The sequence below is a fragment of the Pipistrellus hanaki genome (assembly GCF_964339955.1).
Source record: "Pipistrellus hanaki genome assembly, chromosome: 6".
In the NCBI taxonomy this organism is placed as follows: Eukaryota; Metazoa; Chordata; class Mammalia; order Chiroptera; family Vespertilionidae; genus Pipistrellus; species Pipistrellus hanaki.
This window is the reverse complement of record NC_140508.1, coordinates 41,035,566-41,052,214: the sequence shown is the minus strand read 5'-3', so window position 1 is coordinate 41,052,214 and position 16,649 is coordinate 41,035,566. Positions and strand designations below refer to the sequence as shown.

The window sequence follows — 16,649 nt, the reverse complement described above, 5'->3', positions numbered from 1 at the left end:
CTAAGTGACCATTAGGACCGAACAACCCAAATGACCAGAATGATTGGTTGACCAGTCGCTATGACACTCACTGACCACCAGGGGGCAGACGCTCAACACAGGAGATGCCCCCTGGTGGTCAGTGGTACTCCCACAGCCAACCTCCCATGGTCCCACCCCTTAATCTCCCCCCAGCCAGCAGGCCCCAATCTGCCCAGCCTTGACTGGGACTGGGCAAGACAGCCCTGATAGTCCCTGGCCTACGGACCTGACCCATGCAAGAGTTCCTGCACTGGTCTCTAGTATAAATATTAAAGGAAATGAATTCTAGGAAGAAATATGAGCTTATTCTGGACTTGGAATTCAGGCATCTATGGGACACTGAGGCAGGAGGACATATGAACCTGATTCTCGAAGAAAAGCCTAGGTTAGAGACACATAACATGCAAGTGGTAGTCAAACCAAAGGAAAGGGAAGGTCAGTCACCCAGAGGGACAATGTGAGAAAAAAAATAAATGACTAAAACCCATATCTTGGCTGTATCCCTGTCAGGAAATCTCAAATACCCTATGCAGAAATATTCCACTTAACAGCTTGTCAACATACAACTAGAGTCAAACACTAAACAAAAATATTTAAATTCACATTGTCTTCCCCTAGATTGAAAAATATATAGAAAGGTAAATTATTTGGAATGATATATTTCACCCAAAAAACTATAAAATCCACACTTTTATTTTTCTTAATATCTTTTTGTTCATAAAAACTACATGGAAAATAAACCAGTGCTTGTGATTTGTAATTATCCCAAAACCTTAATATAATAAATTTATATTTTGTAGTAGATAATATTCCAAAGGCAAAAGTAAGAGGAGTGATCACAATTCAGAAGTCACATAGATCTAACAGTGAGCTATTTAGATTAATTTTTAGACTGTTAATTATAAATTAAAGAGTGAGAAAGGGAAAGGGTGCAATGTAGAAGTTTTACTCTAGTTTACTAAGTATAAGGCCCCTAGCTCTCTGCTTAGAAAGTACTTCTTATTTCTGAATACATAATGCCATAAATTTTGCTCTTTGGAACTTATATATACTTTAACAGAATGAATTTCCTACCTTTCAGTCAAAATAAATGTATAAACATTTTATGAATAAAGCTTTCGGTAAATGGTAAAATGTATAAATCAATACTCAGTCTCAGACTAGATGTCCTTGTCAGCTCAATCTTAATGTACTAAAGATGTTGACTTTTAGTTATGAATATATGTTAAGATGTCTGTTTTATACTGATGACTTCAAAAGCTAGACAGAACAATAAATATTTCACTTTATATGTATGCAATAAAACAACTGTTTAGTAATAAACACTACTTATACTACAGTTTTATATCACAGTAGTCTGAAATAATGGCTAAACATTTAAGGAACTAATATGTGATTTTTTTTTTTTTTTAATAGAGAGGAAGGGAGAGAGAGCTAGAAACGTCGATGAGAAACATCGACCAGCTGCCTCTTGCACACCCCCCACCGGGGATGTGCCCGCAACCAAGGTACATGCCCTTGACCGGAAATGAACCCAGGACCTTTCAGTCCGCAGACCATGCTCTACCACTGAGCCAAAGCGGTTTTGGCAAATATGTGAGATTTTTTTTTCTCTCTCTAAAGACGATAATTTGTGGTCTACATTTAAATAACAAGTTTGCATTTTAAATATTAAAATAGGATAGCCAACAAATTCCAGGGCTTATGCCTGATGCCTTAACAATAAAGGTAGACTCTGGCATCACCTCACATTTAAAAGGAAAACAAAAATCTGCCAAAGTTTAATGAGTCTGAGAATGTGAGGCAGGGTGGAGTGATGTATAAGACCACACCTACACTTTGGAATCAGGCAGGACTCATTTGAAGTCCCAGATCTATCACTTGTTAAGTATGGGACCTTATAAAAGTGACAGCTCTGAGCTGGTTTACTCATCTACATAGCTGGGGAAATACTGGTATCCACTTCTGAGAAATGCCGTAAGAGTCGAGGGTAAAGTGCTTAGACATTGTAAATTATCAATAGATGTAACCTTCCATTTCTCTTAACCTTTCCTATTTTTTTCTTTTATCCATAGCACTTCTCACCTTTTAAAATAATAAATTTAAATTTTACAAAAAAAACACAACAGACCCATGTAGATCCATTATCTGATTTTGTTGTAAGCAGTTGAATCTATCAACTGTGCTGGCCATTTGCTATCAGATTGTCTCCATTTGACAATGTCAGTGACTCCTGACCTGTTATCACTGTTATATGGTCAGTTTGTGTCCTTGCAACATTGAACAACAAAGAGGCAGGACACTGCAGTGAGACCCACAGAAAAATATAGTGACTTTCTTAAGTGGGTCCATGCAGGTTTGTGAATGAAACCCTTCCAAAATTATTTTTAACCTGCACGTAGGGGGAGGTTGTTTTAAAATGCAACATGTAGAGATGTACAGCTTCATCCTTACACAGACTGTCATCCTTTACAATGATGAAAAACACATAAGGATAATTAACAACGTTACCTAAAAGGTCTACCTTAAAAAATAGATTATGATTTATCTAAATTTTTTTCTATGCAAGTCAGTTTTTAATGAGATTTATTCCATTAATATATTATAACCTATTAATATCGTAATGAAAATGAGAATGTTATTTATAAATATTCAACAGAAATGTGTAAATTACAATTCTAAAAATAAAAGTATTCATATGGAAAAAACAAACAAACATGGGTATAGAGTAATAGTCTTGTGACTCTGAAATAATCTAGAAACAACCTTAATGCCGTTCATTTAACTTTAAAGAAAATACTATTATTGTTAAAACTGATTTTACATTTAGTGCAGAACCTGAACCAATTTCATTAAAAAAAAGAAAGTACATTCCCATGCATACTATACAATATAAAGAATGGAAGAAGTTTTAATATTTTTCTACATTAAAAACAATATTAATCTGCAAAAATAGCTAATCTAGCTTTGATGTGTTATTTTAGACATGTGGGTAAAGGAAGGAATTTTATGATCTTCAGGTAGAATGCTAAGAAAAGCCGAGTGTGTGTGTTGACCAAGGCGCACTGTGGCATTACTTTGTAGAGCCGATCAATAGATATTAGCTTTAAAAAAAGATATAGAAAGGAGCTGCAGCATATTCCTTAAATGACAGCGAGAAGGTTTAAATTGTCTCAATCAAGACTCAATTTTTTCTTCCCAGTTTTTCCAGCTGTTCTCTTCCAGTTAAGACTCTTCATTTCAAATAAATTTAATTAGTTCCAATTGACCACAGCTAACACTTACACAGTTTTATCCATGGATCTTTATTTTTATAAGGCAACACAAACAAAGACTGCTAGGCTCAGATTCCAGTGTCACAAGACACATTCATACTTCCTTCAATTCCTCACCCAAAAGAAATATTTTTAAAATGTCTGTTCTTCCTATAGCACAAGCTCTCAGTTATACTTCATATTTTAATTGATATACTGGTCAATTGTTTAATTCAGTTAATTGAAAAATTAAGTTCCAGATTATTACAAATATATAACTAATACAATGATACATATTAGCTTAACTATAGTCTCCAAATAAGAATCCATTCAAAATACAGGCAAAGATCTCTGTCTAAAATAAATAGATATAATTTCTATTTATTTTATGAGACGATATTATTAGAGCAATTTCTTTTAAATAACTGAAAAAGCAATCAGATTTTTCAATGAGAATGACTAAGCTGACCAGTTTTCCCTTTTGTATTTGTGCTCTACAATGCTGGTTATCCCCAAATAAGATTATTATGCTTGGAACAGTTTTCTCTTGATGCATCTACCATATTTTTCATAATGCAATTTATATAGGATTCTAGTCAATAAAGAGAAATATGGTTTTCTTCTAAACCTTCATAAAAATCTATACCACATCTTAATCAAGTCACACAGTCTAACCTGCGTGATCTGCAGACTGCAGCATACTAGTTGCTTTGACAACATGGTTAAGGGAGCCTTTTTTAGTTATTTAAATTCTCAGGGTTTTGAACATTCTTGGTTCCGGTACCCATGGCAAGAAATGAATAAATCAACTGATAGAAGCCATTCATCACATATGTGTAACTGAACTTCATACAGATTCACATACAGTTTGTGTGGCATTAATTGACTCTCTAACACTAGATTTTCATTTTTAAGCTTCTTGATTTGTTTTAGCAATCAAACAAAGACAGTTATGTGTTATAACGCACTCTTATGACTTTGGCAGTGCATAATTCAAAATTTCAATGTATTGATTTAGTATTATTTGAGTGCTCAAAAATTTACCTTTTATTCAGAATGCAAACTGAATTATTCCACTATTGCAAAGGTAACCTCTTCTTTTTTCCTATGAATTAAACCACTACTTTTTATAAAAGAAGGCCTTTAAAATTTATAGGGATTAATATATAACAAAACATTTATAACAGCATTTTAAAAAGCAATGAAAATGAAATAAAATAAAAAATGATTTTAAAAACTTGCAAATGAGATCATTTCCTCTAGTAGCTACTGAAACAAATTCCATAACTGTGAAGTGCAAATAACTTTCAGAAAAGGTGAACATTTTGAAAATAATTTATATTTAAGATAGATGATTTTTAAAATATCAACGAACTGGTAACATTAAAAAGAAGTAAGAAGAACCACCATCATCTCATTTTTACTGAAAACCAGATGCTCCTTAACTTAGTCAACTCCTTGTCTGCAGCAGTGACACAAACGTGGGTTTTAAGGTAAGACAGGCTTTGGAAATTTTCAGGGGAGATCATTAGGCTCCCTCACCTTCTTCCCAGTGAAGCAATTTTAAAGGCATTCAGGTCCTAACAGTAAGGAACCTGCCACTCAGCGCTTTCAAAGAAACACAAAATAAACCTCCCCTTTGTTCCTTTCTCCCTTTAATTTCTGTTGGAAAGTTTACTGGTATTTTCTGGGCATGCTTCTTCTCAACTTATTGATTACTATCGAGTTAATATTTGTTGCTTCACGATAACTATAGACATATGTCATCAGATTTTACATTTTAACCATCCACACACACACACACACACACACACACACAAAGTTGATCATTCTTAATACCAATAAAAATATCTATACTGGATTGTTTTTTATCCTCTGTGCATTAAAAAGAAATTGAGTTGAATGCATTTGAAGATCCAGTAATTGGAACTGTTTAAATCCATAAAACAACAGGCTGAAAATATGTGCTACATGGCTTTTCTAAATTTTACTTTATGCCCGGTAAGGTGATAAATAATACAGAAAAGAATGTAAATAACTTTTAAAAGCAGGTATTTATTTTTGTAGTACACATAAAAAAAGAGTCTCTGTAAGTTTCCTTATGCAGTATATTGCATATATTGCTATTACAACTTCACCAGCTTCAGTTTACCCTATAATTGCAAAACCTTCCATAACATAATAGGTGTATTCCTCTACATGTCCTAAGGCTTTAGAAATAAGCCTTGCCTCTGAATCAGAAAGTCCCCAGAAAATCAAATGCACAGCCAGCAGGTTCATTGTTAGAGCAACAATGAGCAAACCCAGAACAAATAAATGTTTCCACTTCTTTCCACTTCAAGATCAAAAAGGACACTAAAGAGTCTTGTAAAGCCAAACACTCCATCAATACTCTCCATCATCCTCTCCATCAACATACTTAGTCCCACTATAAATGACAGACAAGCATTTTTCAACACTGGACAAGGCTCATCCAGATTATGTTAAAGACGTGTCCCTACCAGTTGTGATGTCATCGTCTGCAAGGTCGTGCTCTTCCTCTTGGACTTTGGCTTCGGACCCTGAGGCGGTGTCGGGAGCAGTGCTGATGGTCTGCATGGCTTCCGCTGAGACCCCAGCTAGAGCAAATGGGAATCACAAGGGTCAGTTTTTAAGAACTAAAAGAAAGGTAGGTCAAGACCCTTTAAAACCTTTTAACTTACGGGATGCAGAAAATAATACGATAAAAAAAAAAATACAACACAGGGGTGAGCAAAAATAAGTTTACAGTTGTTTTCATGAAAAAATAACACACTTAATAAATAATAATAAAAAATAAAATGTTTTGCATACTCACAACTGTAAAACTACTTTTACTCACCCCTGTACATTCACCAAAAGTAGGAAGAGACACAAGGAACAAAACAAACATTAATGTGGGCTCTATTTCTTTATGTGTGTGTGTATACACACGTGGATAGAAACTATATTGACTTTTTCACTAAGATCTGGGGAAAACAAAAAAATAAAATTACATTTTTACTGGATCCCTTTCAACATTCTTGCTTTAGCTGATTTAGATATAATTATGCTAAAAGGGAAAAAATACAGAGAAAGCGAGGACTATTTTAAAATTTTATTTCTTTTTAATATTAGTTTGCTTATAATTTGGTGGTGGGAAGAATGAGGACAAAAGAGGGATTTGTCTCTGGATCAATGTAAAAGACTTGAAATGCATTGCCCCGAAAGCGTGTAACATGTCTGTCTATGAAGGAATTAGATATGAGGTCAGATAATTATCACATTGAAAGGAACCTAATTGAAAGCAGACAGGTGAACTAGATCAAGCCTCTGTGTTAAATACAAGTGGCCAGTGTAGACATGTTTGCTTCATTTCTGATGATAGGAGAGAAGCAGTCAGTCTTTTACCATTAACTGTACTGCTGGCGAGATGTTTTGTTTCCTTCTGCTACAGAAAAGGTAACGGAATATACAGAAGTGATATGAATTCCTTGGATGATATGGAATTGTTAGAAAAACAACTTTTAAAAACAGATTCATTACAATATAATTTGCACGTCATAAAATTTGTCTTTAAAATGTGCGATTCAGTGGTTTTTAGCGTATTCACAGAGTTGTACAGCTGTCACCACAATCAATTTTAGAGCATTTTCATCACCCAAAAAAGAAACCCTACCCATATCACTCCTCTCTTCCCCCAGGCTGTGCAGCCATAAGCAACCACAAATGTCCTTCTGTCTCTCTGGACTTGCCTCATCTGGACATTTCACAGGTGGTGTTTTGTAACTGGCTGCTTTTACTTAGTACTTCATTCCCTTGTATTATATCCCCTTGATTAATATTCCATTGTATGAATGTATCACCATTATTTTTCCATCAATAAATTGTGATAGATTCATGTATGCATTCATCAGTTGGTGAACATTCATATTTTAAAAACTCGTTGGCTTTTATGAATAATGCTGCTGTGAACACTCACATACAAGTCTTTATGTGGATATGTTTCATTCCCTGGGAGTGGAATTGCTAGGTCATATGATAACTCTATGTTTAACCTTTAGAGGAACTGCCTATTTACTGTTGAGTTCTGAGAGTGCCTTAAATAGTCTAGGTATTGGTCCCTTGTTGGATGTGTGATTGGTGAATCTTTCTCCCAGTCTGTATCTTGCCTTTTTAAGCCTCTTGATAGGGTTTTTAATTTTGATGAAGTCTACTTTACCAAGTTTTTTATTTATGGATTGTGGTGTTGGGTGTCAAGTCTAACCTTTTATCTCAAAGATTTTTTTTTATCTAAAAGTAAAAGTTTTTTCTTGTTTGATCTACATTTAAGTCCATGATTCATTTTGAATTAATCTTTTTATAAGGTGTGAACCTTAGGACAAGGTTTGGATTTTGTCTACAGATGTCCAGTTGCAGTAGGCCATTTGTTAAGGAGACCGCCATTACTCCGTTGAATTGTTTTTGCTCCTATCCGATAGCCATTGGGCGTATTTGTATGAATCTTTTATGGGTTCTCTATTCTATTAGCCTAAAGCCACATCTATATATATAAAAAGCAAGCAACTTTAATGGCCATAATGACCCTAACGACCAGTAGCTATGATGCCCACTATGGCAGCGAACATCCAGATCAGAGGGTGGGTCCAGCTGGCCAACCTCACAGCCCCTCCCTGCAGCCGCCCGCCCCTGATCAGACTCTCCCACCCTGACACAGTGCAGGCCTTTGGCCAATGACCCCTCTCTTCCTCCAAGGCTAGCCCCGCCCCTGGTCAGCCCACCCCACCACTATAGGCCTGCAGCCCCTCCCCCTGACCGGCCCGCCCCTGATAGCACTCCGCCACCCCAATAGGGGGCAGGGCTGGCCAGCCAAACTCCTGCAGACCCTTCCCCCCCAGCTAGCCACACCCCCGATGGGCCCCCACCATCCTGATTGACCACAGCCCCTTCCCCTGCCCCTGGCCACCTCCCCAACCCCTCCTCCCAGCTGACCCAGCCCCTGATTGCCCCTTAACCCCAATAGGGACCAGGCCAGTCAGCCAACCTCCTGCAGTCCCCCCCCTCCAGCCAGCCCCACCCAACCCTGGCTGACTCGCCAACCACCCATGGCCCCTCCCCCCAGCCAGCCAACCACCTGCAGTCCCTCCATCTGGTTGGCCGGCCCTCCTAATCGACCCTGATTGCTGACCAGGCAGAGGGACCTCACTCATGCACAAATTCATGCACTGGGCCTCTAGTAGTTTTAATAACATTATATGATGTCTTAAAATGAGGCAGACAAATTTTTCCTACCTTTTTTCCTCCAAAGGTCTTTTAGCTAATTCCTTTGTCTTTACATAATTTTAGAATTTTTTCTATATCTACAAAAAATTATGCTGGGATTATGCTAAACCCGTATATCAATGTATAGAGAATCGACATCTTTACTATGTTGAATCTTCTACATGAACCCACAAACCCATGAACACTACAGGGAAGGGCAAAAGAACGTGTACAGTTGTTCATGTGGAAAGTAATACAATAACTAATAAATAATAAGGATAAACTCTTTTATATACTCACAACTGCAAATCTGCTTCACCTCACCCTGCATATGTCTATTTCATTATTTAGATCTTCTTTGATTTCTTTCATCTGTGTCTTATAGGTGTCAGCACACAAGACCTATATATGTTTTCTTAGACGTACTTCTAAGTATATCAATGTTTGAACCATTACTAGTATTAATCGTATTTTTTAAATTTAGGCTTCCACATGTTCACTGCTAGCATAGAGAAATGCGACTGATTTTGAAAACAAAATTTCTTGTATTCTGTAGCCTTGCTGTACTCATTTATTATTTTATTTTATTTTTTTAAGAATCCTTTGGTTTTTCCCTGTGGGCAGTTATTTGATCCTTTGATAAGGACAATTGACCTCAACCTTTCCAAACTGTATGGTTGTATAGCTGTTGCTGGTTTGTTTGTTTTTTTGCTTTATTATACTGGCTGGAATTTCTAATGCTGTGTTAAATACAAGTGGCCAGTGTGGATATGTTTGCTTCATTCATGATGATAGGAGAGAAGCATCTAGTCTTTTACCATTAACTATACTGTTAGCTATAGATTTTTAGTAGATGTTCTTTTTTATTAAGTTGAGGAAGTTCCTCTTTATTCTTATTTTTCTGAGTTTTAAAAAAATCATTACTTGATATTGAATGTTGTTAAATGTTTGCTAAGACCATATGATTTTTTTCCTTTAGCTTGTTGATATTTTGCATTATATTGATTGCTTTTTTTCTTTCTTTTTTTAATATCTATTTTTATTGATTTCAGAGAGAAAGGGAGAAATAGAAACATCAATGATGAGAGAAAATCATTGATTGGCTGCCTCCTGCATACCCTTTACTGGGGATCCAGCCTGCAACCCAAGATATGTGCCCTTGACAAGAATCAAACCAAAGACCCTTCAGTCCCCTGGCCAATGCTCTATCTACTGAGCCACACTGTTTAGGCCTTGATTTTTTTTTTTTTTTTAATATAACTAGACTTACATTCTTAGACTAAACCTCATTTGGTAATGCTATATAATTCTTTTTTTTAAATATATTTTATTGATTTTTGCAGAGAGGAAGGGACAGAGATAGAAAGTTAGAAACATCGATGAGAGAGAAACATCGATCAGCTGCCTCCTGCACACCCCCCACTGGGGATATGCCCACAACCAAGGTACATGCCCTGGACTGGAATCGAACCTGGAATTCTTCAGTCCGAAAGCTGATGCTCTATCCACTAAGCCAAACCGGTTTCGGCTGTTAAGGGTTTTTGAGACTATATTTATTAGAGACATTGGTTTGTAGTTTTATTCTATTCTTTGCATTTTCTTTTATCTGCTAAGAGATAAAGGATTTTATATCTCTTACCAGTTTCAGCATATTTACTTGGTCTTTCAGCCTTGACTACTCTGAGATATGCATGTTTGTTCCTTAAGCATACTTCCAAAAGATTGAATGCCAAGAACACCATGAAGGACAGGACAGTATTTACACTCAGTATCATATTATTCCATAATTTCTCATGATTATGATGTGGTGGTCTGTCATACCTCCTGTCCTGGAACTCAGCCCTGGGAAGGTCTTGGTAGTAAAGGATATTGGGATTTGAAATCAAAAGACCAATATGCTAATACTGTTCCTGAATTTAGTAGCTATGTTTTGTTGAGCAATTACTTAACCTCTCTGATTAAATGAGATCAATTTTAATAGATTTTTAAACTTCTTACATATAAATACCAGCTTTATTTTTATAACTTTTAATTTTACAGAAAAGAAAAATACTACTAAGAAATAATTGTTATTATTTAAAGTGTTCCTTAATGTCTTTTCCTTGTTTCTCTAATCATTTTAAAAATTATCAAGGATTAAGCAAGAAATGAGACTAAGAAATCTCTTAGTCTCTTAAATTATATTTTAATTTAATAATCTGAAACACTCTTTTGTATTTAAGCACTAAGCCTTTATATAGAAATGTGGCATTTATCTTCTCTCCTCTTTGTGATTATGTTAGACTAGAGGCCCGGTGCACAAAATTCATGCACTTGGGGGAAGGGTTCCTCTGCCTGGCCTGCAGGATCGGGCTGAAACCAGCTGACATCGCCCTAGGGGTCCCAGATTGCAAGAGGGCACGGGCCAAGCCGAGGGACCCCATCGGTGCACAATTGGGGCCATGGAGGGAAGCAGGAGGTTGGCCAGCAGAGAAGGGAGTGCGGGAGGGCTCCAGGGTATGTCTGGCCCATCTCGCTCAGTCCCGATCAGCCAGACCCCAGCAGCAAGCTAACCTACAAGTTTAAGTGTCTGCCAACAATGGTCAGTGCCTGTCACAGCGACTGGTTTACTGGTCAACTATCTGCCCCCTGGTAGTCAGTGCACATCATAGTGAGTGATAGAGCAGTCTTAGCATATCAATAGCATATTATGCTTTGATTGGTTGAACAAACAACTGGATATTTAGCATATTAGTTTTTTATTATATAGGATAGCTATTTTTAATAAACTTACTACTAATTTTCTAGTAATTCCCCTCCTTTATTTTAAAATCTTATCTGAAAAATCAATCACAAAGTGATTCTGCAAAGGAATGTCTGTCATTTTGAATTCATTAGGGGCCACTGATACAGCACTGTTAATATTCCATTGTCAGCAGTTCTGTACAAAGTGGTAGCACTAACATGGTATGTTCTGTTTCCAAACTTAAGTAGTTAGACCTAAGAGCTGCCACTGTTTCGTCTAGTCCTGGACTGTTCTTGATGGCTAATGATTCAGGTTCCTTCTCTGGGTACCTGTCATAAGCCAGAGGCAGCAAGGGTGAATATCACACAGGCATGTTTAATTTAATATATATTAGAAGAAAAGAAAACTTTGAATATTTGTACCTTTGTTTTTTTTAAACATTTTGAAGGATACTACATATGCAGGGGCTGAAAGGTTCAACTCCTAACATAACTTCCACGGTGATATCTTCATGCCATCTAGACTTCTAAATACTTACTTAGGTCACAAAATGTACAACTTCTCTATCTGTATGCAACATTTTTAATCACATAAAATTTTTTTAAAGGAAATAGTTTTCAAAATCAATGTTATAAAACTGTGCTTGTCTCTCCCCACCAGTAAAATATTATTCTAAAATTCATCTTTCAAAAGCTTATAAATTGCCTTTATAATCATTTTTCTCCTGCTGGCTAATAATAACTGAGTAATGATAAATTATTTGAACTCAAAAGACTTCAGTGTCATGTGATTAACTTAATAATCAAAGATTAAATACTAAACTTAATAGAGTAACATTTAAAATATAGCACTTTAACCAATATTGGAATATAAAATCAGCTGAGTTCATTATAATTTTACTATTTCATTAAAGATTAGATGGAAGCGATAAACCATATTGTTAGAACTCAGAAAGAAAAATATATACCAGAATATTTATAAATATTAACCACAATTATATTTCTCATTCCATAATATAGATTTTTACCGAGTTAAAAAAAAAATGGACCTAAAAGAAAAGCAGGTGTTTTTATTTCATCAATTTTTCACAACTACGGTTCTCTAGTGATCCAATAAAAATAAGCAAGAGGCAATAATTTGACACGAATGTTTACTTTGAATAAAGTAAAATTTAACAATAAGGGAGCTTATTCTCAGGCAGAAGGCTTGAATTTATTGGAAGCAGATCCCTGCAGTCACTGGCCACACTGCCCCACATTCCCCACAATCCTTATGACAGACAGACGGCCTGCCTCGCATTAATTCACTTCACACCACTCTTATCGATCCGCAGCCAGTTCCCCGGTCTCACTGCACACATTGCCTGTCTGGCTGCCTACACCACATCAGCACACAAAGGCCAGAGAAAGATAACCTTTTGCTTTCCATTAAAGACACAGTATTCACTTTTCCTTCGGCAACACCATCAAAAATATAAAATAAAACAGTACAGATGTCTCAGAGAAAAATCTTTCTGCAAGAAATGTTTTATTTTTCCCTTATTCTAAATAGAGATAATTTCAACTGATCAAAAAGAAGTTACTTTACTAAAGGCTACAAACCAAATAGAAAAATTAAAAAAATACAGTTAAAAATAAGCAAAATGTCTTCAAGCCTGAACGAAAATATAATAATCCCTTAGTAATATGCTTTGATACTTAGTTTTAAGGAAATATGCTTTGATACGTATTTTTAAGGAAACAAAATACATTTTCCCCTAAATAGCATTTAGATTTTTTAAAGAAAACTGCTCTCACATAAAATGTAATTATCAACAATTCTGAAAACAACAAAAGAAACATATTTACTGAAAAATTCAAAAGGAATAGAAAAGATAGGAAGTATGCTGCATCAACAGAATGCTAATGTAAAACTACAAGGCTTTCTTATTATTCCTCTTTCCCAACAAGACCTGGAAATGTTTCATGGTGAAAAATCGCACCTAATATGTTTAAATCACTACATGTACTTTTTTCAAATATTTCCTTTGGATTTGCTGGCTATGAGCTAACTCAACACCAATGTTGGTTACAGAAGACACAATACGACAAAGATTTACTGTTCAGCCTACAATGTGTTGAGAAACAAAGGCAAGTCTGTCTTGACACACAACTGTACGAAAGCATGAACTTAAAAGGATAGAATTTTGGAAAAGGCAAAACTATAAGGATGTAAACAGATTGTGGTTGCTAAGGACTGGTGAGGCGGGGGAGGGATTGATACACAGAGGCTACAGAGGAACTTTCCAGGATGATGGGAATGTGCTGTGTGGTACCATGATGGTAGACATCTCACTCCAGTCACTTGTCAAAACCCAAAGGCCTATATGCCCAAAGAATAAACTTGACAACACACAAATCTTTTAAAAAAAAGAATTCTCCAGGATGCCAAGGAACCTAGGATGAACTGCAGCCCGTGACAAATGAATGTAACTATACTATAAATGCATGGCGTAACTCCACGGTAAAGAAAAAAGGGACTGACCTACATAACTGGGGGGGAAAGGCTCAACACTGCTTATTGCAAAGCTAAAGACAGAAAGAACTGTACACAAATATTGTATTCTAGTTGGTAAACTGATTTTTCACAGAGATATGGGTTAGCAATTCTAAATTACTGTTTATGTCTAGGAAAGTTGAAAAAACAAGTAAATCTATTATAGATAATGAGAGTCGGGTTTCCTACACTCAGAGGAAAAAAACCACAAATAAGCAAAAGAGGAGTCTGTGCTGGTGGGTTAAAGTGGGAGATACAGTATAAATGTGTATCTATGTTAACATATATGGAGAGCTAAATGTAGAAATAATTATAGATACGTAGAGATAGATGTGTTAGTGTGTACCTACATATTTCCCAATCTGTCCAGTGAGACGGCCTAGAAGTGGTGACATCCCATTAAAAACAAGCCCACCCAAGGCAGGACCCAAATCTTCCTGCCTAATATCTCCATTAGAAGGAACCAGGGGACCTTGGGAAATGAATGATTCTAGGAAGTAGGCAGAGGGAATGCAGGTGATGGAGAGCATCTTCTGTGTCAGAAAACAAGGAAGTGCTTTCAAGAAAGACAGATCACCCAGCATGGTTCAGTGGTTGGGCATCAACCTATGAACCAGAAAGTCACGGTTCGATTCCCAGTCAGGGCACATGCCCAGATGGTGGGCTCAATCCACAGTGTGGGGCGTGCAGGAGGCAGCCGATCAATGATTTCCTCTCATCATTGGTGTTTCTATCGCTCTACTTCTTCCCTTCCTCTCTGAAATCAATAAAACATACATTTTAAAAAAAAAAAGAAAAAAAAAGAAAGACAGGATCATATCAAAATGCTACTGGAACCAATTTAAGAGTTCCCTATTGCCAATGCTGAAATAATTTGAGCAACAAATTGGCATTACAAAAAGTCTAGTCCTCAGCCCATTCTGCTAAGGACTTGGTACGGGGTCATTGAAGAGCAAACATAAGATCCTGGACCTTGGCCCCAAGAAGATCTCAATGCAGTGCTCACTACATATATTAGTTTTTATGAACAATGTATGGCTCCTTTATCATAAGGCACTACAAATGATGTCTCAATAAATATGAAGGAAGAAGTAAAATGGTAAACCTCAAATAAAACTAAGCAGGTGTATGAAATATGTTTACTTCAGCCTGGAAACACGACAAAATGACATCAAACTGCTGAACATCTAAACATTTGTACACTGTAATGAGCATTTAGCATCCATAGAAGCATATCATTATTCCACATTACACTGATTAAATCTCACAATCCATTGTAAAGGCTATTCATATCTAACCAATGATTTAGAGGAGGATGGGAAGTCGAATTAACTAAGAGAACACCAATCACTGCTTCTGGCAGAGCTTTTAAAGAATTAACTTGCAATCAAAGTTATAAAAAGAATAAAAAATGAGTCAGATGAGTACTAAGATAGTGGGTACTACAATGTGCAGAGAATACAAATTTCTTTTTTTAATCCAATGCCACAAATAAAAATAAAACTGAAAATATGTTTTTAAATTAGGTGGCCATGCTTAGATTAGAACTCATTTTTCCACTAGTCTGGTCGCAGGGAGTGAATGGGGGGTGGGAAGTACCAGGAAAAGAAATATAGAATCACTAAAAGTAAACTATCATTAAAGAAGCGTGAAAAAACTTGATCTTACAGAGAAGCCAATAATAAAGAACTACACTTTAAAGAAGTTAACCAAATGCATCTGATCTACTTGATGTCATGGGAATCCATGATATCTGATATTGCAAACACTCCATCCCCACCATTAATTTCTATTAAAGTGTCTCACAGCACATCTTAAAACTACACTAATTCTTTCAGCATGAATAGTACATATCCACATTTTATCAATCTGGCTTACACATTCTTTTCAAATACTCTTTACTTATGATGATAATGATGAAGATAATGAAATAATAGAGGCCAATATATTAAAATACAAAATGTTGGTATGTCCGAAGCACTGTTCTAGGAAGTGCTTTACACATTATTAATGCTTCATTAAGTGTTGTATGAAACACATGTACAGCTGCATTTTATCTCAGTGTTTCCAGCTCTTTTTTATGACCTCCACAGCACCTGACATATTGCCAACAATACTATTATAATTTTATTTTATTTTATTGATGAAAATATTACAGATGTCTCCCATTGGCTCTCCCTCTTTATTTCTAACCCACCCCCCACCCCCAACCCCTACCCAACCACCCTAAATCTTCACCAGCCTACTACCTGTGTCCCTGGTCTATGCATATCTATAATAATAAAAGTGTAATATGTTAATTAGACTGGACGTCTTTCCAGACAACCTTCAGGACAAACTGGGGCTTCAAGGGAAGCCCGGGTCCCGGGTGCCTGCCCGTGGCCAGAGGGAAGCCCCGGTCCTGGGTGCCAGAGGGAAGCCAGTGCTGGCAGCTGGGGGAAGGAAGGCCTACTCTTGCACGAATTTCATGCACTGTGCCTCTAGTAAGTATATAAGTTCTTTGGTTGATCTCTCCTTGTTCCCCCACCCCCATATCAAGGTATGTCAGTCTGTTCCACCCTTCCATTCTTCAGGTCTTATTTTGTCAGTCAATTCATTTTGTTCATTAGATTCCACAAATAAGTGAGATCATGTGACATTAGTCTTTCTCTGGCTTATTTCACTTATCATAATAGTCCTTCCATGCTGTCCCAAAAGATAAGAGATCCCTCTTTTTTACAGCTGCATAGTATTCCACTGTGTATGTCCAGCACTTTTTTAATTATATATTTGTAACAAGTATTCAGTAATCACAATTCTGATGAATAAAAAGCAGAACCAAAATTTTACATAAAGAACACAAATATGTGATCGAA

The 16,649-nt window shown here is 36.4% G+C and overlaps 1 protein-coding gene across 4 annotated transcripts in view; it reads right to left on the bottom strand.

The window, feature by feature from the left end:
- Positions 1–16,649, bottom strand: part of WDR7 (WD repeat domain 7) — a 273,742-nt gene that overhangs the window by 156,074 nt on the left and 101,019 nt on the right. For all 4 annotated transcript variants that reach the window (XM_084886917.1, XM_084886916.1, XM_084886915.1 and 1 more), the window contains one exon: positions 5,777–5,893. In XM_084886917.1, coding sequence (XP_084743043.1) covers positions 5,777–5,893 — 117 coding nt within the window. The remainder of the gene's footprint in view (positions 1–5,776; positions 5,894–16,649) is intronic.